This window comes from Crinia signifera, chromosome 8, assembly GCF_055691185.1.
Source record: "Crinia signifera chromosome 8, ASM5569118v1, whole genome shotgun sequence".
In the NCBI taxonomy this organism is placed as follows: domain Eukaryota; kingdom Metazoa; phylum Chordata; class Amphibia; order Anura; family Myobatrachidae; genus Crinia; species Crinia signifera.
In genome coordinates this window covers 72,534,848-72,558,330 of record NC_139224.1, presented here as the reverse complement: position 1 = coordinate 72,558,330, position 23,483 = coordinate 72,534,848, and the positions used below count along the sequence as shown (strand labels likewise).

Below are 23,483 nucleotides of genomic sequence, written 5' to 3'. Positions count from 1 at the left end.
CAGACTGGGAAAGGTACTGTGAGGAAGCTATAGTTATCTTGCGTAATCCAATGGTGCAACAATCCCATGCCAAGCAGTGCATCTACATGGCGCTTGAAGCCAGGAACGGGATTCTGTGGGACCTGTTTATATGTCTGTGCATCTGAGAGTTGGCGGAGGATTTCTTCATTGTACTGTACCCAATTCTGGATAACGACCGCACCCCCTTTATCAGCCGGCCGAATGACTATTTCTTTATTACGCTTAAGAGTCGCAAGTGCCGCACGTTCGCCAGCTGACAAGTTGTTATATAATGGTTTCTGTTGGGCTTTCTGAATGTCGTGTTCAACCATTCTGGTGAAGGTCCTAATTGTAGGATTCGAAGAAATCGGGTCAAAAGATGACGGGGACTTGAATTTAGACTTGGGTATGACCGTCATGGCCACTGGTTTGGTGCCGTAATGCTCTTGTAATCTTAGCTTCCTACCAAATTTATATAGGTCAACTGTTGTCTCAAAGGGATCGAAAGTACAGGTTGGGACAAAAGACAGGCCTTTGGTAAGGAGGGAGACCATCGGGGCAGTTAGGACCATATCAGACAAATTGAAGATCGGAACTTCACCTGTCTGCGTATTCTTTTGCCCAGGATTTCCTCGGCGGGGATGTGGCCTCTGCCTCTTCCTCTTGCCGGTCAACTGTTCCTGCCACGGGGTGCATTTGGGCCAGACTCTAAAAAATCTGAATGGGTACCAGACTGTTCAGTGTCCGAAGCTGAGGTGGATGAGCCGGTGTTTATGCGGTAGGGGTTTCTTTGTGGTTGTCTCCTATTTCTATAGGGGACTTGTGGACGGCGTGTACCCTGATCCCCTGAGAGCCAGTGGTTTACGTTATGATTTTGATAATCGGTTGTCACCGTAGCCAATTTATTGCACTTAAATGACACAAGCTCTCGCTTATAATCCTCAACCTGGACCCAAAGTTTCTCGATGAGGTTGCAGCTCTTATCGCTCTTGATAGCTGCCAAATGAGCAATACCGAATGTGTCTATGTCAGATTTGACTTTTTTTTAGCTCTGTGCCTACCTCCTCGACCACTAGGAGCATAAAGTCGAAGGAGCATTTGTTGAGTACTCCACACCATCGGCTGCAAAAAGTGGGGTTATTGCGGCCAATGGTGGGGATATTGGCTATACTGAAACCACTCGGGATGTATTTTTTACGATGGTAGTCAGAGAGAAAGTGCCCGTGTAATGCCAGGTCTGTCTCTCGCTTTTTTAATTTGAGCAGCCGTAGATATAAATCAGTTGGGGATTTGGTAGGGAGGGCGTCAAATTCAAGATGGTCAAATAGAACCTTCTCGGCGTCGTCGTCAGTTAATGAGACGATGCCTTGTTCGGCTTGAGACAATAGCAGTTCATCTAGGAAACCAATCCCACCTGTGGCCATCGCAGGAAAGGCTCCAACGCTTGTGAATATCCGGGTGGTGTAGGATTATCAGGGGAGTATACTCCAGAGAGTTCTATGTCCAGTATTCAAAATACAGAAGTGATAGTTGGTCAGAAGTTTCGGCAAGGTGTCCAGTACTACACCAGATAACTGCCAGATTGCAAATCACGTGGGTGACAGGTCAAGAACGCCAGAGCGGGTGCTCAAAGTGTCCAAATATATTTCTGTGGGTGTAGACTGCACTCTCATTTAGGGAAATTAATGTCAATGGTGGGGTGTCCTGTGAAGGGGTGCAGAGTTTGCTCCGTACTCCAATTTATAGGGATTTTCTCTAATGTAGAGACGCAGGCACTCGCCACTTTATCAAAATAAAGTCAAATTTTGATAAAAGTATTTGTCAAGTTTATTTCTTCAACATGTCAGAAGAGTTGTATTCAAAAAACATCACCATACTCCGACGTTTCGGTCCGTAAAGCAATGGACCTTTATCAAGGAGCATTTTAAGGTGAGTCAAAGAAGGTTCAACAAAGCCATAGGTGTACTGCGTGCAAACCAGCCAGGTGCACCATGATCCACAGGTGGAGCTACTGTAATTGCAGTACTAAAACATTAACTGTTTTATTTGTCTAGTTTTGTTAACACTTTTACATTTAATGGTCTGGTTTTATTAAATATCACTCTTCAAAATATTGGAATAGAAGGAAAAAAAAAAAAAGGATGTCACTGTAATCGAACCCAGGTCTCCAAGCATGAAGAACCGCGCAGCTAACCACTAACCTACGCAGCACATCGATATGTACAGGCTGTGGAGTGCTGATACAATCAGGGGCATCCGCAGCCCTAGCAGCGAAACCCGAATCCCGGCAGCGTCTGAGACGGTCCTTACATGGATTAGCGCTGTAATATAATGTATTGTACTTTTGTGTACTGTAGGTCAAGTCTGGAAGGGGAGGAGGCGGTTGCCTTCAGCTGCATACACATTACTGTATGCACAGTACCAACAGTTCAAAATATTCAGCATCGGCTACGTGAACATGAAGGTATTGTAGCCCTTTTGCTCACTCCTACGGCCACGAGCGTCTCATTTCCTACGAGCGGCTCATTGTGCACGAGCGTCCCATACTGTAAGCGCGCTCTTTACGGTGAATAGCTGGATACCACTGGCACATCACTCCGACTGTAGCTTGATGGAGCATTAGCCACCCAGTGGTGGCAGATTGTATTACATGGCGTGCTTCCACGCCCCTTGGCGGACGCCAGCGCCAGGAGAATATTGATGCGCCAGAACCTCCGCCATGGCGGCCTGGCGGCAATGATGAGACCCGATACATCTGTATTGCAGGAATCAGATGGTAGTAGTTTAAAAGTAAATGTTGTCTTTGCTACTTACCAAAAGGGAAAAAGCTAAATTGCTTTCACGTTTAACTTTCTACTAAATACATCTTTATATAATGTTTATTTTTCGCTTACCTATTACTGTGTTTTTATATTATCCATGGTTCCCTGTAGTTGTTTGATCAAAAATTGGAATGCATTCTAATGTTTTATTTATTTGCATAGTAAATTCAATATTATTATTTTTTTTACCAAGGATAAGTATGAAGAAAGGTCTCTTAAAGACGAACAAGAAAAGTTTATAAGTCCAAAACCACATCCCGCACCACCACAACAAGTACAAAGGAGACCTCTCTCTCAAAGACAAATTCAAGCTACAGGTAGGCCGAAGCCTGCCCCAAAGCCCATCATCCGTGGGGTCACATTTTACAAGGCCAAAGTTACTGAAGATGACAGCGACTTGGATGAACAGCGTGAGTGAAACATTAATTGATCACATGAATGTAACCTTATTTGCCACATAAATATTTGGGTACTTATGTAATATCTGGGCTCCCGTTTTTCTTATGAGACCGCATCCCCTCACGGGGCTCGCTGCGCTCGCCACGCTTCGGGCACGGTGGCTCGCTGCGCTCGCCACACTATATAAAATCAACTCCATGCATAGTTGGATAGTAGGGGTATGAAAAAATGGGGTGCATTTAACATGGGAGCCCAGATAATACATAAGTACCAATATTTGTTCTCATCTCATTTTGAATAAAGTACAAAGAGCCTAATTCATGATTGCACGCCAATGCAATTGGGATTTTCTAGGCTACAGAGCTGCTAAAGTTATCAAGTGAAGATGCCGCACAGAAATGAGAAGATACGCCCATCAGAGCCATCTCACACTCATTTGCAACTGAATACACATTTGCAGCCTAAATTCAAAAATGAGGAACATCAATGTTAAGGGTAACTGTGTTTTTTAAGGCACTGCCTGTAAACTGTTCCCTAAAAACTCCAGTCACTCCTGTCAATAACTTTTCCATGAAATTCTCACTGTGAGTGAAAGTACAGTGGCTTTGGATTGCAGAACATGCGCAGACTGCTTATAGTCACACCATCGCGTAAACATCGGCTATTGCATACAAACATGAATTAGGCCAACAGTTCCGAAAAAATAACTATTGTTTCCAAATTAGCTTGACACTCAATTCACCTTGCTCAAAAACCATAGTCTATAATTAGAGCTGAAAAGTACAAGCAATAAAAATATTTTAATGAATGAGAAATGGATGCTTGGAATACATTTTTCAAGAGTATAATGTAATTAAGGAAACTGCAACATTCATTAATTTTTTTTTACAAATATTGAAAACCGTATGCCACAGATAAAGAAAATAGAGAAAACATACAGCTGAAATTACAAAAAACGGCCAAAATCACACATTTTCCAAAAATCACACATGTAGTAGTGTGTGAATTGCAGTAAAATTGAAACATTTTGCCATGATAAAAAAACGCACATTACAAATCACATTTAGATGTTTTCTCATAGAAAACATAAAAATCGCACATTTAATAGTGTGATTTTTATTATAGTGGTATTGTAGTGGTATAGTGGTATTAAATTGTACCCTAAACATTACCAAATAGACCAGGTCTAGCCTGGGGAGTTTGACAGAACCATGCATAGATCAGAGAGATCTGTGCATGGTTCTGTCCAAAAAAGTGTCTAAAAGTGAAAATAAAATAAAAACAGTGTGGGGTTCCCCCCCAAGCATAACCAGCCAGTCCTGGTTTCCCAAACATGGGGGGTGGGAAGTGATGGGGTCCCCCCATATTTAGGAAACCAGCACCGGGTTCGTGGACCGGTCCTGGGTTCAAAAATATGGGTGACCAAAAAGACTGGTGGTCCCCCGTATTTTTGCTCCAACAGCTAGTGGTGACATTCCACAGCTGGAAGACACATTTTACGCAAGGTCCACCGACCATCACATGAATACCCTGACTGATCAGTCTAGAACGGTGTACCTTGGGGAATAGGGACCCCCCCAAGAATGGGGTCCCCCCAGGCTTAAACCTTCCAGGGCTGATCCTGGCATCCCTGGGTGGTGGATGCCGGGCTGATAATTTTGTTGTAAAAGTAGAAAAAACATTTAACATTGGGTTGTGTTGTGAAACAGCAAGTTCAAGCAAGACCACACACACACACACACACACACACATGCAGGGACTTGGAGAACCTGGTACTGTAGAGTCAGACATTTGATCTCTGTTTATACGTTTAAAGGCCCATACACACTAGAAGACATTGGCCTCAATTTCGCTGATAAAGTGGCTTCTGAGCGATATTGATGCTAATGTCTTATAGTGTTTATGCCTAATATCGTTAACGATGCAGGCACCCTAACTTGGATTATTGTTGAAATTCTACCAGGATGGATTTGTGTTCTCTTTCTGTTGCAACACCCTGGAGCTTCCGATAAATACTATGAAATTTGCCACCCTGGTGCTCCGATTTCCACCTGGATTTGCTGATTTTGAATGCAGATCTATTAGGCTATAAACAAAAATCAGTAAATTCAGATGTTCCATATGTGTGGCATATAGCCATAATTACTTGTGCTGCAGGATAATTTTCAGCCAACAGGAAGCAGGGTGGTTGAGCTTGGGGCTCTTCAGTAAGCAATTTATCATATTTCTCTAATGGGTTGTGCACTACGTATTATTTGGCAGTCACTATAATGCTCTGTAATGATGGTCACTTGCATTTTTTATATATTGTATCGCAGTTACTGATTTTAGTACAATGGCAGTATTTAAATTTTTATGCAGAATTTTTGTTATTAACAATCTGCAAACCAGTTTTCATGGCATGTTGTAGCAAGTGGCTGCATCATTGCAGAAAATAAAGTGGTCCAGAATGGGACGGATCTATAATCTGTCACCTGTATTTGTAACTAGAACTAGGTCTGCCTCTGAAACACTGACTGCTAGCTAGAGAGCCCATACTGCGGCACAGCATACGTGAAGTCATGATGTCACACCTCTGTAGTGAGGAGCCATCAACAGGAGTAGGCACACTGTGCGCAGTAGACAGCAGAAGTTGTGAAAGGAAGCTTGAGGGAGTGTGACACTGGATGGTGCAAGGTAGCTGGAGGAGGTAGGACACAGTATAGCGGGAGGATGATGGAAGGAGGTGAGAGGTGCTATATGGCGTGGGACACAGGAGGAATTGAGAGACCGGTTTAGGAGTGGAACACAGGGAGGTTAGAGACTGTGGAGGGAGTTGAACACTGGAGGTGAGATGTACTAAGCCTTGAAAAGTGATAAAATGGAGAGTGATTAACCACCATCCAATCAGCTCCTACCTGTCATTTTTCAAATTCAGCATGTGACATGACAGGTAGGAGCTGATTGGCTGGTGGTTTATCACTCTCCATTTTATCACTTTTTGAGCTTAATACATCTGGCCCATAGGGAGTTAAAGGGCTGCTGGAGTGACACAGGGAAGGTGAGAGGTTTCTGGAGGGACATTTGGGGAGATGATAGTTTGCTGGAAGGACAAAGAGAGGTTATAGGCTGCTGGGGATGGTGTTGGTGTCACACGCCGCCGTGGTGGTACACGGCGGGTACTGTACTCACCAGCCTGTGTCCGCCGCTGGCTGGCGTGTGTCGGCCTCCATGTCAGGTGAGGCGACAGGCAGAGTTTCGGCAGTGTTGGAGGGCAGCATGGGAATCTGCAGCGTGTTCCCGCTCTAAGGCTATAGATGCCGGGAGACCAGCACCGCCATCTTGCTTGAGGGCATATTGGGGAGTGGGCCAGGTCAGGTATTCTCACCTGTTTCGCTGTGACAGCCAATGGCAGCCGCCCTTTATGCATATAGGGGATCTGCCTAGGTAGCTCAGTGTCAGTGCAAAAAGTCTTCTGTGCCGTGCACTTCCTGGAAGGCTCCTGACTCATTGTGCCCTTGCTATTCCCGCAGTGTCCGTCAGCTTGCTATTGGCTATTTGACCCCATCGCGCATTACAGTCACGGTGGTCGCCAGCTTCTCCCTGGTACTCTTGGGTGCTACCTCCTGGCGGTGGGGTAAATGAGTTCCACACCTCTCCAGGACTACTTTAGGCACTGTGTCCTCATGTACAGTTTCACTGCTGGCCCTTGCAGTGAAGTTTTGCCAGACATACTCAGTAACTTGACAACTATTACTTTGATATGGGATTATGCAGAAGCTTGTTCTTCCATCAATGTTAGATGACGCAACCAGTTCAGCTGCTACTGTACATTATCATTATCTACTAATTCCCAGCCTGTCAGAATTATGAAAAAGCATAACCGTAATATCAGCACTGGCGGCTGTGCACAGCCAGATGGCGCACCCTTTGAATTGCTCAGTCAGGCGTCATCTAATGGCTCGCAATACACTTGGGTCCAAATGTAGTAAAATTCAATGTCAGTCCCTTGGACTGCTTTTACCTAATCAGAGCTGAGCTCCAGGGGAGTTCCCCACCTGATTGGATGTAAGCTGTCTTCATGCACATGGCTACAACCAATCAGGGCTGAGTGCAGCCCTGCTTAGGTAACAGGAGTCCCAGTAATTGACTTCACCAGGATCCCCTCAGAGGCCGGGGAGAGACGCCTATAAGTTTATACACTGGTGACTCTCCAGTTCAGGGATCAGGTTTGCACTTTTTTTTTAACCCCTTCCTGACAGAGCCAGTTTTTGCGTTCCTGACAGAGCCCTTTTTTTCAAATCTGACATGTCTCACTTAAGTGGGGATAACTTTTTTTTGCTTTTACTTATCCCAGTGATTTTGAGATTGTTTTTTCGTGACACATTGTACTTCAAATTAGTGGTAAATTTGGGTCGATACAGTCTGTGTTTTTTTGTGAAAAATACCAAAATGTCGTAAAAAAATGGAAAATTTAGCAATTTGCAAAATGTTAAATTTTCTGCTTGTGAGACAAATAATCATACCACTCAAAATAGTTAATAACTAACATAGACCATATGTCTACTTTATGTTGACATCATTATTTCAACTTCCTTTTAATTTTTTTTAGGGACTAGGAGGCTTACAATATGAATAGCAAATTCTCAAATTTTCAAGAAAATTTCAAACACTGATTTTTTTAGGGACCAGTTCAGTTCTGATGTGACTTTGAGGGACTTGTATGTGAGACACCCCCATAAATGATACCATTTCAAAAACTGCACCCCTCACAGTATTCAAAACAGCATTTTGGAAGTTTGTTAACCCTTTAGGTGTTTCACAGGAATTAAAACAAAGTGTAGGTGAAATTTCAAAATTTCATTTTTTTTGCAGATTTGCAATTTTAATACATTTTTCTAAGGAACACAGTACATTTTACTAGAGAAATGTGACTAAAAATTGATTCCCCCAATTCTTTTGTTTTCATAAATATCCTATATGTGGCCCTAGTGTGCACGTTGACCAAACCACAGGCTTCATAATAGAAGGAGCACCTACTTGATTTTGGAGCCTCCTTTTTATGAGATTATTTTTTAGGCACCATGTAGGTTTCTAGGCACCATAAGATGCTAAAAGTTAGGAACCCCCCCACAAGTGACCCCATTTTGCAAACTACACCCCTCAGGGAATTCATCTAGGGGTATAGTGTACATTTCAAACCCCCAGGGGTTTCACCAATTTTGATACAAGTGGGCAGTGAAAATGAAAAATTACATTTTTTTACACAAAAATGCAGTTCTGGCTCAAAATTTTTCATTTTCAGAAGGTATGAAGGAGAAAAAGCACCCCAAAATATGTGCCCCAATTTCTCCCGAGTACGGCAATGCCTCACATGTGACCAAAAAATACCAGTTGGGTGCATGGCAGGACTCAGAAGGGAAGGAGTGATTTTTGGATTTTGCAGCTCAGATTCTGGTGAAATTTTGGTGGGTGCTATGTCGCATTAGCAAGACCCCCCAAGCACCAATACAGTGGAACCCCCCCACAAGTGACCCCATTTTGCAAACTACACCCCTCAGGGAATTCATCTAGGGGTATAGTGTACATTTCAAACCCCCAGGGGTTTCACAAATTTTGATACAACTGGGCAGTGAAAATGAAAAATTACATTTTTTTACACAAAAATGCAGTTCTGGCTCAAAATTTTTCATTTTCAGAAGGTATGAAGGAGAAAAAGCACCCCAAAATCTGTGCCCCAATTTCTCCCGAGTACGGCAATGCCTCACATGTGACCAAAAAATACCAGTTGGGTGCATGGCAGGACTCAGAAGGGAAGGAGTGATTTTTGGATTTTGCAGCACAGATTTTGGTGGAATGAATGGTGGGTGCTATGTTGCACCAATACAGTGGAACCCCCCCACAAGTCACCCCATTTTGCAAAGTACACCCCTCAGGGAATTCATCTAGGGGTATAGTGTACATTTCAAACCCCCAGGGGTTTCACCAATTTTGATACAAGTGGGCAGTGAAAATGAAAAATTACATTTTTTTACACAAAAATGCAGTTCTGGCTCAAAATTTTTCATTTTCAGAAGGTATGAAGGAGAAAAAGCACCCCAAAATATGTGCCCCAATTTCTCCCGAGTACGGCAATGCCTCACATGTGACCAAAAAATACCAGTTGGGTGCATGGCAGGACTCAGAAGGGAAGGAGTGATTTTTGGATTTTGCAGCTCAGATTCTGGTGGAATTTTGGTGGGTGCTATGTCGCATTAGCAAGACCCCCCAAGCACCAATACAGTGGAACCCCCCCACAAGTGACCCCATTTTGCAAACTACACCCCTCAGGGAATTCATCTAGGGGTATAGTGTACATTTCAAACCCCCAGGGGTTTCACCAATTTTGATACAAGTGGGCAGTGAAAATGAAAAATTACATTTTTTTACACAAAAATGCAGTTCTGGCTCAAAATTTTTCATTTTCAGAAGGTATGAAGGAGAAAAAGCACCCCAAAATCTGTGCCCCAATTTCTCCCGAGTACGGCAATGCCTCACATGTGACCAAAAAATACCAGTTGGGTGCATGGCAGGACTCAGAAGGGAAGGAGTGATTTTTGGATTTTGCAGCTCAGATTCTGGTGGAATTTTGGTGGGTGCTATGTCGCATTAGCAAGACCCCCCAAGCACCAATACAGTGGAACCCCCCCACAAGTGACCCCATTTTGCAAACTACACCCCTCAGGGAATTCATCTAGGGGTATAGTGTACATTTCAAACCCCCAGGGGTTTCACCAATTTTGATACAAGTGGGCAGTGAAAATGAAAAATTACATTTTTTTACACAAAAATGCAGTTCTGGCTCAAAATTTTTCATTTTCAGAAGGTATGAAGGAGAAAAAGCACCCCAAAATCTGTGCCCCAATTTCTCCCGAGTACGGCAATGCCTCACATGTGACCAAAAAATACCAGTTGGGTGCATGGCAGGACTCAGAAGGGAAGGAGTGATTTTTGGATTTTGCAGCACAGATTTTGGTGGAATGAATGGTGGGTGCTATGTTGCACCAATACAGTGGAACCCCCCCACAAGTCACCCCATTTTGCAAACTACACCCCTCAGGGAATTGATCTAGGGGTATAGTGTACATTTCAAACCCCCAGGGGTTTCACCAATTTTGATACAAGTGGGCAGTGAAAATGAAAAATTACATTTTTTTACACAAAAATGCAGTTCTGGCTCAAAATCTTTCATTTTCAGAAGGTATGAAGGAGAAAAAGCATGCCAAAATATGTGCCCCAATTTCTCCCGAGTACGGCAATGCCTCACATGTGACCAAAAAATACCAGTTGGGTGCATGGCAGGACTCAGAAGGGAAGGAGTGATTTTTGGATTTTGCAGCTCAGATTCTGGTGGAATTTTGGTGGGTGCTATGTCGCATTAGCAAGACCCCCCCAAGCACCAATACAGTGGAACCCCCCCACAAGTGACCCCATTTTGCAAACTACACCCCTCAGGGAATTCATCTAGGGGTATAGTGTACATTTCAAACCCCCAGGGGTTTCACCAATTTTGATACAACTGGGCAGTGAAAATGAAAAATTACATTTTTTTACACAAAAATGCAGTTCTGGCTCAAAATTTTTCATTTTCAGAAGGTATGAAGGAGAAAAAGCACCCCAAAATCTGTGCCCCAATTTCTCCCGAGTACGGCAATGCCTCACATGTGACCAAAAAATACCAGTTGGGTGCATGGCAGGACTCAGAAGGGAAGGAGTGATTTTTGGATTTTGCAGCTCAGATTCTGGTGGAATTTTGGTGGGTGCTATGTCGCATTAGCAAGACCTCCCAAGCACCAATACAGTGGAACCCCCCCACAAGTGACCCCATTTTGCAAACTACACCCCTCAGGGAATTCATCTAGGGGTATAGTGTACATTTCAAACCCCCAGGGGTTTCACCAATTTTGATACAAGTGGGCAGTGAAAATGAAAAATTACATTTTTTTACACAAAAATGCAGTTCTGGCTCAAAATTTTTCATTTTCAGAAGGTATGAAGGAGAAAAAGCACCCCAAAATCTGTGCCCCAATTTCTCCCGAGTACGGCAATGCCTCACATGTGACCAAAAAATACCAGTTGGGTGCATGGCAGGACTCAGAAGGGAAGGAGTGATTTTTGGATTTTGCAGCACAGATTTTGGTGGAATGAATGGTGGGTGCTATGTTGCACCAATACAGTGGAACCCTCCCACAAGTCACCCCATTTTGCAAACTACACCCCTCAGGGAATTGATCTAGGGGTATAGTGTACATTTCAAACCCCCAGGGGTTTCACCAATTTTGATACAAGTGGGCAGTGAAAATGAAAAATTACATTTTTTTACACAAAAATGCAGTTCTGGCTCAAAATTTTTCATTTTCAGAAGGTATGAAGGAGAAAAAGCACCCCAAAATCTGTGCCCCAATTTCTCCCGAGTACGGCAATGCCTCACATGTGACCAAAAAATACCAGTTGGGTGCATGGCAGGACTCAGAAGGGAAGGAGTGATTTTTGGATTTTGCAGCACAGATTTTGGTGGAATGAATGGTGGGTGCTATGTTGCACCAATACAGTGGAACCCCCCCCACAAGTCACCCCATTTTGCAAACTACACCCCTCAGGGAATTGATCTAGGGGTATTGTGTACATTTCAAACCCCCAGGGGTTTCACCAATTTTGATACAAGTGGGCAGTGAAAATGAAAAATTACATTTTTTTACACAAAAATGCAGTTCTGGCTCAAAATTTTTCATTTTCAGAAGGAATGAAGGAGACAAAGCACCCCAAAATGTGCCCCAATTTCTCCCGAGTACGGCAATGCCTCATGTGTGACCAAAAAGTGGCAGGACTCAGAAGGGAAGGAGTGATATTTGGATTTTGCAGCACAAATTCTGGTGGAATGATGGTGGGTGCTATGTCGCATTAGCAAGACCCCCAAAGCACCAATACAGTGGAACCCCCCCACAAGTGACCCCATTTTGCAAACTACACCCCTCAGGGAATTCATCTAGGGGTATAGTGTACATTTCAAACCCCCAGGGGTTTCACCAATTTTGATACAACTGGGCAGTGAAAATGAAAAATTACATTTTTTTACACAAAAATGCAGTTCTGGCTCAAAATTTTTCATTTTCATAAGGTATGAAGGAGAAAAAGCACCCCAAAATCTGTGCCCCAATTTCTCCCGAGTATGGCAATGCCTCATATGTGACCAAAAAATACCAGTTGGGTGCATGGCAGGACTCAGAAGGGAAGGAGTGATTTTTGGATTTTGCAGCTCAGATTCTGGTGGAATGTTGGTGGGTGCTATGTGGCATTAGCAAGACCCCCGAAGCACGGTGAAATGATGAACCTAATAATCCATAGATGTGTGTTATATTTTAAAACACTCCTTTATACATAGGCCGGGTTTGTCGGGGCAAGTTTCACAGTGGAAAATAGTTTCCTTTCTTATTCCCTTTTTATAGCAAACTTTGCACCTTTTTTGTGTCCTGCCCTTTCTTGCAGTGGAGGGGATTTCGTTCGGAAAATGCTGCCCTGGTACAATACGGGGGCCAGTACTAGAAGTACTGGGGCCCTCTGCCTGCTGGTTCCCAAATACTAGGCCCTTTATGACTTCCTCTTGAAAGTGCATAAATGTCCCCCTCTGGCCGGTAGAACGGAATAGCACGTAAGCGTTATACAGTGCCATCTGGATGATATACACGGCCAGCTTCTTGTACCAGATTTTTGTTTTCCGCAGGGCACTGTACGGCTTCAGTACCTGATCTGAAAGATCCACTCCGCCCATGTACCTATTGTAATCCAGGATACAATTAGGTTTTGAGGTGTGGGTACTGGTACCTCGTACAGGGACGGAGGTGGTACTGTCTCCGTGAATTGTTGTCAGTATAAGGACATCCCTCTTGTCCTTATATTTGACCAACAACATATTTTCGGTGCATATTCCCCTGCTTTCACCCCTTCTCATTACTTGGGCAATGTGCGTTTTTGGGAGGCCTCTTTGGTTCTTGCACACAGTACCGCAAGCTGCTGTACCTCTTGAACCAAGGGCCTTAAACAGGGGGATGCTAGTGTAAAAGTTATCCACATAGAGGTGATAACCTTTATCCAGGAAGGGGTGCACTAAATCCCAGACAATTTTTCCACTAACACCTACGAGGGAGGGGGGGCATTCTGGCGGTTCAATTCTTGAATCCTTCCCTTCATATACCCTAAACCTGTGAGTGTACCCTGAGGTGCTTTCACACAGCTTATACATTTTTATGCCATACCTTGCCCTCTTACTGGGAAGGTACTGGCGGAATTTAACCCTTCCTTTAAAATGTATAAGGGACTCGTCTATGCAAATGAATTTATCTGGGATGTACATCTCTTCAAATTTGGCACTGAAATGATCAATGACCGGCCTGACTTTGAATAGCCGGTCAAAGGTGGGATCATCTCTGGGTGGGCACTGTGCATTATCGTTGTAATGCAAAAATTTAAGGATCGTCTCAAATCGAGCCCGGGGCATGGCCATACGGTAAAATGGGGTGCTGTACAGAACATCTGTACTCCAATATTGCCTAATTTCTGGCTTTTTTACTATGCCCATATGAAACACCAGACCCCAAAACGTCATCATCTCTACTGCATCTACAGGGGTCCACCTAGCAAATGATGACATGGGGTTTTGAGCAATAAACTGCTGGGCATATAAATCAGTTTGGTCCACCATTAAATTTATAAAATCATCAGAGAAAAATAATTTGAAAAAGTCAATTTCTCTGAGACCTGTGGAATCAAATTGGATTCCTGGCATGGCCAAAAACTCAGGAACCTGGGGCTCAAAATTGTCTGGTGGTGGGGTCCATACGAGATCAATTATTGGGGGGGGGGTCTCAGCTGCTCTACGGGGGCGTCTTTGAGGGGGTCCCTCATCACCGGAGGAGGAAGAGGAGCTTAAGGCGAATCCTTCAAATTCCCCGCTTGCATCACTGGCTGTGTCAGAGTCAGAAGCAAGCATGGCATATGCCTCCTCCACTGAATACATTCTTCTGGATGACTGGGATGACATTTGGGATGACATTTAGGATGACATTTGGGATGCCATTTTTATTTTTGTGTTACTGGTAGTGAAATGTTTCAACACGTGTATAGTGTAGGGGGGGGTACAAACTTTATTTCAACCAGGGGGGTATGTAGTGTGTAGTGTGTATGTAGTGCAGAAAAAAAAAATACTTTATACAAAAAAAAAAAAAATGAAGGGGTTAAAAAAAAAAAAAAATTGAAGGGGTTAAAAAAAAAAATTGAAGGGGTTAAAAAAAAAAAAAAAAGGTCCTGCGCCAAAAATTGAGCACAGATGTTGGTCAGTAACGTCCGTCACTGAACAGCGCTCAAAGGCAACAGGAATTTGATCAAAAAAAAAAAAAAATAGATCAACCCTGTGCCGAAAAAGATGATCAGTGATGTACGTCACTGATCAGCGCACAGCGGCCACAGGACACCCCCAAAATCACAGTGTGTGTAAAAAAAAAATTTAAAAAAGACCCCACAGCACACACAAAAAAAAAAAAGGTGATCAGTGATGCGACACTGATTACCAGTGAGGGGCAGCAGGTGCACAACCTTTGGTGCAACTGACAGTGCAACTGGCAGGTATATATATAAAAAAAAAAAAACCTCTGCACCCCTAAAAAGTTGCTGATCACCTCAGATATAGTGATCAGCACAAAAGGCGGGGGCAGCAGACACAAAATTTAGCACTCTCTATCACTCTCTGTCACTATCTCTCTCTATCTCTCTATCTCTCACTATCTATCACTCTATGACACTGCAGCAGCAGCACTGACAGTTATATATATGAAAAATAACCCCTGCACCCCCAAAAAGTTGCTGGGGGTGCACAAAAGGGGGGCAGCAGACACAAAATATAGCAGTCTCTATCACTCTCTGTCACTATCTCTCTCTATCTCTCTATCTCTCTATCTCTCACTATCTATCACTCTATGACACTGCAGCAGCAGCACTGACAGGTATATATATATATATAAAAAATACCCTGCGCCCCCAAAAAGTTGCTGATCAGTTAATTTATACTGATCAGCACAAAAGGGGGGGCAGCAGTCAGTTATATAAAAAATATATAGCACGATCTGTCACTATCTCTCTATCTCTCTCTATCTCTCTCTCTCTCTATCTCTCTCTATCTCTCTATCTATAACTCTATTACACTGCAGCAGCACAAAATATAGCACTCTCTGTCACTAGGCCTCTCTATCTCTCTCTCTCTATCTCTCTCTCTCTCTAACTCGATGACACTGCAGCAGCACAACACAGCACAACACAGCACAGGATGTCACAAGATGAAGCAAGATCCCAAGCAGTGATCAGGTAAGTATTGAGCAAGGTTCTGGTCAGTAAATGGCGACAGCTGGGCACGGTGACCGCACTGCACGCTATTCCAGACCGGAATGGCGTCTGCAGTGTAGTCCCCGTTAGTTTAAACCCCCCTCCATGGCTGTGATTGGTCCGTCGGTCCGACGGACCAATCACGGCCTTTGGGGGCGGGCAGGGTGAGGTGGGGTGACACCAGTGTCACCCTTACACCCCGCGGTGATTGGTGCTGTACTTTACAGCACCAATCACCTCCGATCCCGTGTCACCGGCGAACGTTATTCGCCGGTGACACAGAAAACGCTGTAATTGGCTGTTCACACTGAACAGCCAATCACAGCGATCGCCGACGGGGGGGCTGCATCGCAGCCCCCCCTGGGCATGCAGGGACATGTCTGCTGTCAGGGACAGCAGACATCGTCCCTCTGTCACTGCGTCTCTAGACGCAGTGACAGTTAGAAGTCATGACGTATATATACGTCATGTGTCGGGAAGTACTTCCCGGCCATGACGTATATATACGTCAAATGTCGGGAAGGGGTTAAAAGAAATATGTGGGGCGCTCAAATGTGAACAAGATGAATGACAATTTATTAAAACGTCTGTGGGCGGCTTTCTCAACCAGATATCTGGTTGAGAAAGCCGCCCTGTGTGCGGCGAAACACGTTCCAAGAGGATATCTGAAAGGACGCCCCCGTTACCGCATCACCCGCCACCTACAGAGCCGGATTCACGACGTCCTCCAGCTGCAGACTCTGACTCACCACCACAGACGCAGTGGCAGAGCGCCGTGTGAGCTATACACCTTGGGAAGTCTGCACTAAGGAGGCAGCTGCTGTCGGGACAATACAAGCTGCTGAATCCCTGCACAAGCACAGGACAGCCGAGCGGTACATGGGGTGAGCGAGCGCTGCGGCGCACATTTGTCAATTGACTGACTTGTCCATCTGAATTCACTGCCGTGCGGCGAGAGCCTTGTGGAGGCAGGACCGACACTGTCTATCATACCATCTAGACAGAAGTCCTTGCCCCCAACTGTACGGGTATATGCACATCAAAGCAGAGTGCCGTATTGCCAAATCTAAGTGCGCTTAACAGCCTCTATTCAAATCCATATGGTCTTTTCTTTGGACAATTATAGTCCCCAATAAGAACTCTATTGGGACCCACTTGGTAGCTATTTCCCCCATGAGGAAAAGGATTAGCGCATATGGTTGTGTTCACAACCCAGTGGTAATAATCCTGTTGCATTAATTAATGCACTTTTAATAATTGTATTGTTTGTGTTTGTATAGCTTGTTTGTTTTAATAAATTGTCATTCATCTTGTTCACCTTTGAGCGCCCCACATATTTCTTTTTTATCTTGTGGTTTTTAGAGGTTGGCAATCCTCTTATGTGGTGGCTGCAGGGTGGCAAGTTACACCACTTTAGCCTCTAGCGCCTAAGACCAACTTTCTGGCACTTTTTTTAACCCCTGAAGCCCTACTGGACCAACCTACAGGGAAATGGGTGGAAAGGTGAGTATATGGTTTGCGTGTATGAATGCATTTATGCATGTATGCAATAAAGCTTTGCAGTACTTGGTGACTGGGTGATTTAATTCTAACATTGTTCATGCTGCGGGACTACAAATCCCTGTGGGCCCTTTAATGCCCCGCATGCTAGAACTTGTGGTTCTCCAATCCCTGCATGTGGGGGAGGCTTGCTGGTGAATATACTAAACCCAATGTAATTTTAATATTTTTTTACACAAAAAACGTAAGCCCGGGATATCAAGAACAGCCACCTGCTTCAGCCCTGGAAGGGTTAAGCCTGGGGAGGTCCCCTTTATTGCGGGTCTATACTCCCTTAGGTACCCGTTCCAGGGCTGATAAGTCAGGGTTTTCATGTTTCAGCCAGGGGAACCTGCATAAAAAGTGTCCCCTGGCTGTGGCATGACACTGCTAGCCAGGGCTTCCAAGAGAAATCCTGGGCCCCGGTACAACAACTTCGTGGGGCCCCCAGGGACGGAGCTCCCCGCACACTCTGCGGACCCTTGTTATGCCACTGCTTCCAAGGTGGATACAGGGACATACATTTACACTGTAATGCCTATTACACATGCCACACACCCATTACATATTATACCACATGCCATAATGCTCATTACATGTTATGCCACACACCATAGTGGGCAGTAAACATTATGCCATACACCATAATACCTATTACATATTTTACCACATGCCACAATGCCCATTACATATTATTCCTCACAACGTAATGCTCATTGCCAATTATGCCTCACACTGTAATGTCTATTACATATAATACCGCACATATTATGCCCCATACTGTAAGTTCTGCTTACCTAAATGCTCATTGCTATGGGCTTCATGCTTGATGCCAGGGGTTAACATTCTCTGCTAGGGGTTAACATGCTCTTTGCCATGGGATTAACCTGCTCTGCCAGGGATTAACATGCTCTTTGCCATGTGATTAACCTGTTCTGCCAGGGGTTACATGCTCGTTGCCATGGGTTTACATGCTCTTCCAGGGGTTAACATTCTTTGCCAGGGGTTAACATGCTCTTTGCCATGGCATTAACCTGCACTGCCATTGGTTCCATGCTCTGCCAGTGGTTACATGCCCAGCCTGGAGTTACATGCTCTGCCAGGAATTAACATGACCTGCCAGGGGTTAACATTCTCTTCCAATGGGGTTAACTTACTCTTTGCCATGGGATTAACCTGCACTGCCATTGGTTACATGCTCTGCCAGTGGTTAACATGCTTGTTGCCATGGATTTACATGCTCTGCCATGTGTTACATGTTTTCCAGGGGTTACTGTACATGCTCTGCCAGGGGTTACATGCTGACTTCCAGAGTTGGATCTCAGCCCCAGCAGCATGCAGGGAGGAAGCAGACACAGAGCAACCAGCCACCCACCTTCCACCTTGGAACGCAGACACCTGGACATGGGTGGGGAACCAGGTCTGGGATTGCTGGGCTGGAAACATGGTACTGGCACCTGCTGCTGCTGGTGGCAGCTGGGATGGGAATGTGGGGAGTGGGGCGGGCTGGATTCTGCAGAGTGGGTGGTACTCCCGAGGGAGATGGCCTCTCTGACCCAGCTCCTCCCGGCACCCAGGGACTACCTACCCTAAGTATCCTCTTGTTGCCGAGCCACGGTAAGCTCCCAAGTCACATGGCTGGCTCTCAGCAGGCCCTGTAGTCAGAGAGCAGAAGGACCTCTGTGATGCTGCTGCAACCACGTCCGCCCACATCTGCACTCCCAATGCCGAGCTGACTCCGGCGCACTCAGACCTAGTGCACTCGCCACCAAATAAAAAAAATGTGTATCCAGACCGGGGCCCATGACAGGCCCGGGCCCAGGTAAATTGTACCTGCTCCTTCCCCCCTCTCGGCACCCCTGCTGCTAGCTACTGGAGCCCAGTACTAGTTCCACAATACTAGGGAACCCCAGTCTATTTGTCCACAGTATTTTTGGAACCAGGATAGTCCAAGAGCCCAGTGCGGGGGGGGCCCACCACTTTTTCCCCATGTGTTTGGGAAACATGGACAGGCTCAATGTACCTGGGGCTGGTTATGATGCTGGGGCGGCAATGACACTTTAATTTTACAAAAAAAAAACGCACACTGCCATTACTAAGAAAATCCCATATTCCCAATACTAAAAATCGCACCTTTACTAAAAAATATCACATTCCTGTTACCAAAAATTGGCAGAAATCGCCTGTGTTTAAAAAGTCGTCTGAAAATCACACACGTGCCATATGGTGTGATTTTTTTAGCTGTCTAAAAAAATTGCACCCTATTACATATCACCCTTAAATTCCCCCTATAGATGTGAGAAGCAGTTTTAGTCTTTTATTATATAGAATTAAAGGACATGTTACACTGACTATAAGTATCCATAAAATAATGCGCACCAGTGTACACTACTATATTTGATGTATTTTCTAAAGTAAATTGTTTTGTATTCATTTTGATATAACATGTATATACCTCTTGCACTGGGAAGGCAAGTTCATCCTTCATACTGTACTCACATTGCTTAGATCACAACATTTTTATTGTTGTTGAGGTCTTCCAGCTTTTATCTTTAAGTATATATTACAACTACTTCTTAGACCTGGCCTGGCTAACCTTATCTAGCCCCATCTTTTCCATTGCACACACTTGGCACAGTAGTAATGTTCTCATACTATAACAGAATTTCCTAAATTAAATATGTGATATATTTTTCCATTTACTCGTTGTATAACTGAAATCTTTAAATTGCCAAAGGTTTCCATAAAATTCAGTTGTAACGTTGCTTAAGTGTGTATGATAAATTGTCTTTATAAATGAAACACTTTCCAGTTATAAAGTGAAAATTGTGCAATGCCTGACTCATGCTTTTAGCTGTGTATTTTGTAATAGTTCCCAGTAATCCTAGTTTAGGTGGGTGATAGGGAGCTCTTGCCCCTGTATTGTGTGGTAATAATGTGAGCCTATAAAAAATATTTTCTGGCCAGGTATACATGCTGTCTAGAAGAGTTGAGTATAATGAACATTAGGGAGACATAAGCTCAGCTATTTTCCATATAGTTTCCCTAAGCCATTTGTATTTAATTCAACTCTGCACAGGCTAATTTGGACATAATTGTGGGTACCCTGATCTGTGTGCCCTATCTGCCTTTTTTATAATACAGTACTACCATGGGTCGCCAAAACAGGTCTTATGGTAGATTTACTTGACACCACATTTTCTGATACTGTTCATATTTATTTGACTTTGGGATTGTGTTTTTCCTGTGTATCACATAATTATTTTATTATACTCGTCTGTATTTTCTTTGGCAGAGGATGATGTGTTCAGTGGAGATAATACGATTGATATGCTGATTGAAGACCAGCTAATAAAGCATGAAATACAACATCACAGTACCACAGAATATCCCATTCCAACAAAAGAGCCAATAACATCAAATTCTGTTGAAAAAAAAATAAATATAAAACTAAGTGAGCTCTCTAGCACTGATCACTCTACTACTTTCTCATTCTTCAGAAAGGGCTCAGTGGTCAGTTTCACAGATTTTGAATTAACAAAACAGGCCTCCTCTATGCAACAAGTAACTACAGAGCACGTTAAAACCACAGATGCCACAACAACTATATTCACAACAGAAGATTCTAATGATCCAACCATAATCTTGAAACCAACTCAGAGAACTATGTCTGATTTTATTCACATGAGCACAGCAACACCTGAGACATTGGAGGCTCTCACAACAAGCTTAAAATCACAGAAATCAACTATTACTAAAACAAACACTGATGATGATAATAATAAGGAAACAGAAGATGATCTTCGGAAAGTTATTGGTAAGATATAATACTTATTTCATAAGTAATTTTTCTAACATATGCACTTCTTTCTGTTTTTCCATTTAATAATTTGCTAACTTAGGGGGTTATTCTGGTTCACTCCCAAAGGCAAATTCACTCTCTAATGGACACAAACCATACGCACTGCAGGTGGGGCTGATGTAACATGTCCAGAGAGAGTTAGATATGGGTGTTGTATTGTTTCTGTGCAGGGTTGCTGGCTGCTTTATTTTTACACTGAAATATAGATATCAGTTTGAAGAAGTACAAACCCCACCCAAATCTAACACTCTCTGCACGTTACATCAGCACCACCTGCAGTGCATATGGTTTTCTCCATTAGAGAGTGAATTTGCCTTTGCGAGTAAACCAGAATAGCCCCCTTAGTCTTCATTCCACAGTCACACAAATTTCAGAATAGTTACATACATTTTAGAGGATCTAGGTAGACCAGGGGAATGGCAACTACAGTTTAATGACATAACTGCTGAACCATGCATTTGGGTCTCAAAACCCCAAGGGCTAAATATAATATTAAAGACACTGTAATAGGAACTACAGAAGAGGAAAGAGACCATAGGAGCCATTATTTTAGTCTTCCATGCCACGGTCCTCAAGGCACACTAGCAGTCCAGATTATAGTGATATCCATGCTTGAGCAAAAAGGGAAAGGGAGCACATAAAATGGTTTATGGCATAATTTACAAAACGTAATAGTAGGACTAAATTATTGTAATATGTGTAGTTTGAAGAGAGATGCATTGAAACACTTAAGACATTCACTGAAAATTGGAGGGCGGTAGGTACAAAGGAAACATGAGAAAGGAAAAAAAACTTCATAGAAAGGTATTGGATAAGAGGAATAGCCTCTCATCAGAAGTGGTAGATGCTAAGACAATATAGCTTTTTAAAATGAAGGATTAAATAGGTTTGAAGTTACCAAAAGCTGAAAAAAAAAGAACTAGATGGGCCAAAGTGTTATCTGCCATTAGATTCTATGGGGCATATGTAAAACAGTCTGCCTGAGTTGCGGGATGTTGGCCGATCTTGGATGTTTTTTTTCAATCAGCAATCATGCCTTGTAAATGATTGCCGATTTTAAAAAATCCAAATAATTTAAATCTCGGTGGTTTCACTACCTTGCCTCACTAAGGAATTCCATAAATTTGGTCTAGTGTCCAATTCAAAATTACATAGTTACATAGTAGGTAAGGCTGAAAAAAGACTTGCGTCCATCTAGTTCAACCTGGTATAGATATCCATTGCTGATTTGGTAGGTTCTGGTATTTTACAGACAAATTATATTTCTTATTTGTACCCATGGATGTTTTTCTCCAGTAAATGTTTGTCCAACTTTGCCTTGAAGGCATTTAATGAGCCAGCCGTTACCACCTCTCTGGGAAGAGAGTTCCAGAGTTTGACTGTTCTGACCGTAAAGAAATTCTTTCTACTAGCTGAATGAAATCTTTTTTCTTCTAATCTATACTCATGCCCTCGTGTCCTAGATTCCTTTCTAGTAGAAAATAGGGTGTGTGACAGTTCCTTATATTGGCCCTTGATATACTTGTACATGTTGAGCATGTCCCCCCTTAAACGTCTCTTTTCTAATGTAAATAGTCCCAAATTGCTTAATCTCTCCCCGTAGCTTAAATTCTCCATTCCCCTAATAAGCTTTGTTGCTCGCCTTTGGACTTTTTCTAATTCTATGATGTCCTTTTTATAGTGTGGGGCCCAGAACTGTACTCCGTACTCTAGGTGAGGTCTCACCAATGCTTTATATAGTGGCATAATTACCCTTGAGTCCCTAGTTTCCATTCCCCTCTTAATACATGCCAGAATTTTGTTGGCCTTTTTTGTAGCTACATTACAATGGGCACTACATCCTAGATTGCTGTCTATTTGGACTCCTACTGTAGATCCTTTTCAAGTATGGAATTACCCAGTTCCTCTCCGCTAAGGTTGTAACTTACAATTAATGTGATGCGATTTTTCATTGTAAAGACCCAATTTTTTATTGTATAGTCACCCATGGGTGATTTCATACCCCCACTATCCAACTACGCATTGAGTTGATTTTATATAGTGTGGCGAGCGCAGCGAGCCACCGAGCCCGAAGCATGGCGAGCGGACGCAGAATACATGTAAAGTAATCCGTGTCTGCTCGCCACGCTTCGGGCTCGGTGGTTCGCTGCACTCGCCACACTATATAATATCAACTCCATGCGTAGTTGGATAGTGGGGGTCGGTGGCCCTCAACCTAAATGCACCAGAAGGTATTATACAGGGTTTGCAATTGGCTTTCTGGTTTTAATTGCATACATTTAAAATACAATATTAGGAAGAATTTACAGACCTGGCAAACAGGGATTGGGAGGGTCAATATGGTATGGCATGCGATGCGATGCGATTTTTCATTGTAAAGACCAGATTTTTAATTGTAAAGTCACCCATGGGTGATTTCATACCCCCACTATCCAACTACGCATGGAGTTGATATTATATAGTGTGGCGAG

The 23,483-nt window shown here is 43.5% G+C and overlaps 1 protein-coding gene across 1 annotated transcript in view; it reads left to right on the top strand.

Moving 5' to 3' along the window:
• Positions 1-23,483, top strand: part of OLFML2B (olfactomedin like 2B) — a 244,089-nt gene that overhangs the window by 181,788 nt on the left and 38,818 nt on the right. The window contains exons 5-6 of the mRNA XM_083156672.1: positions 3,016-3,232; positions 20,446-20,967. Coding sequence (XP_083012798.1) covers positions 3,016-3,232; positions 20,446-20,967 — 739 coding nt within the window. The remainder of the gene's footprint in view (positions 1-3,015; positions 3,233-20,445; positions 20,968-23,483) is intronic.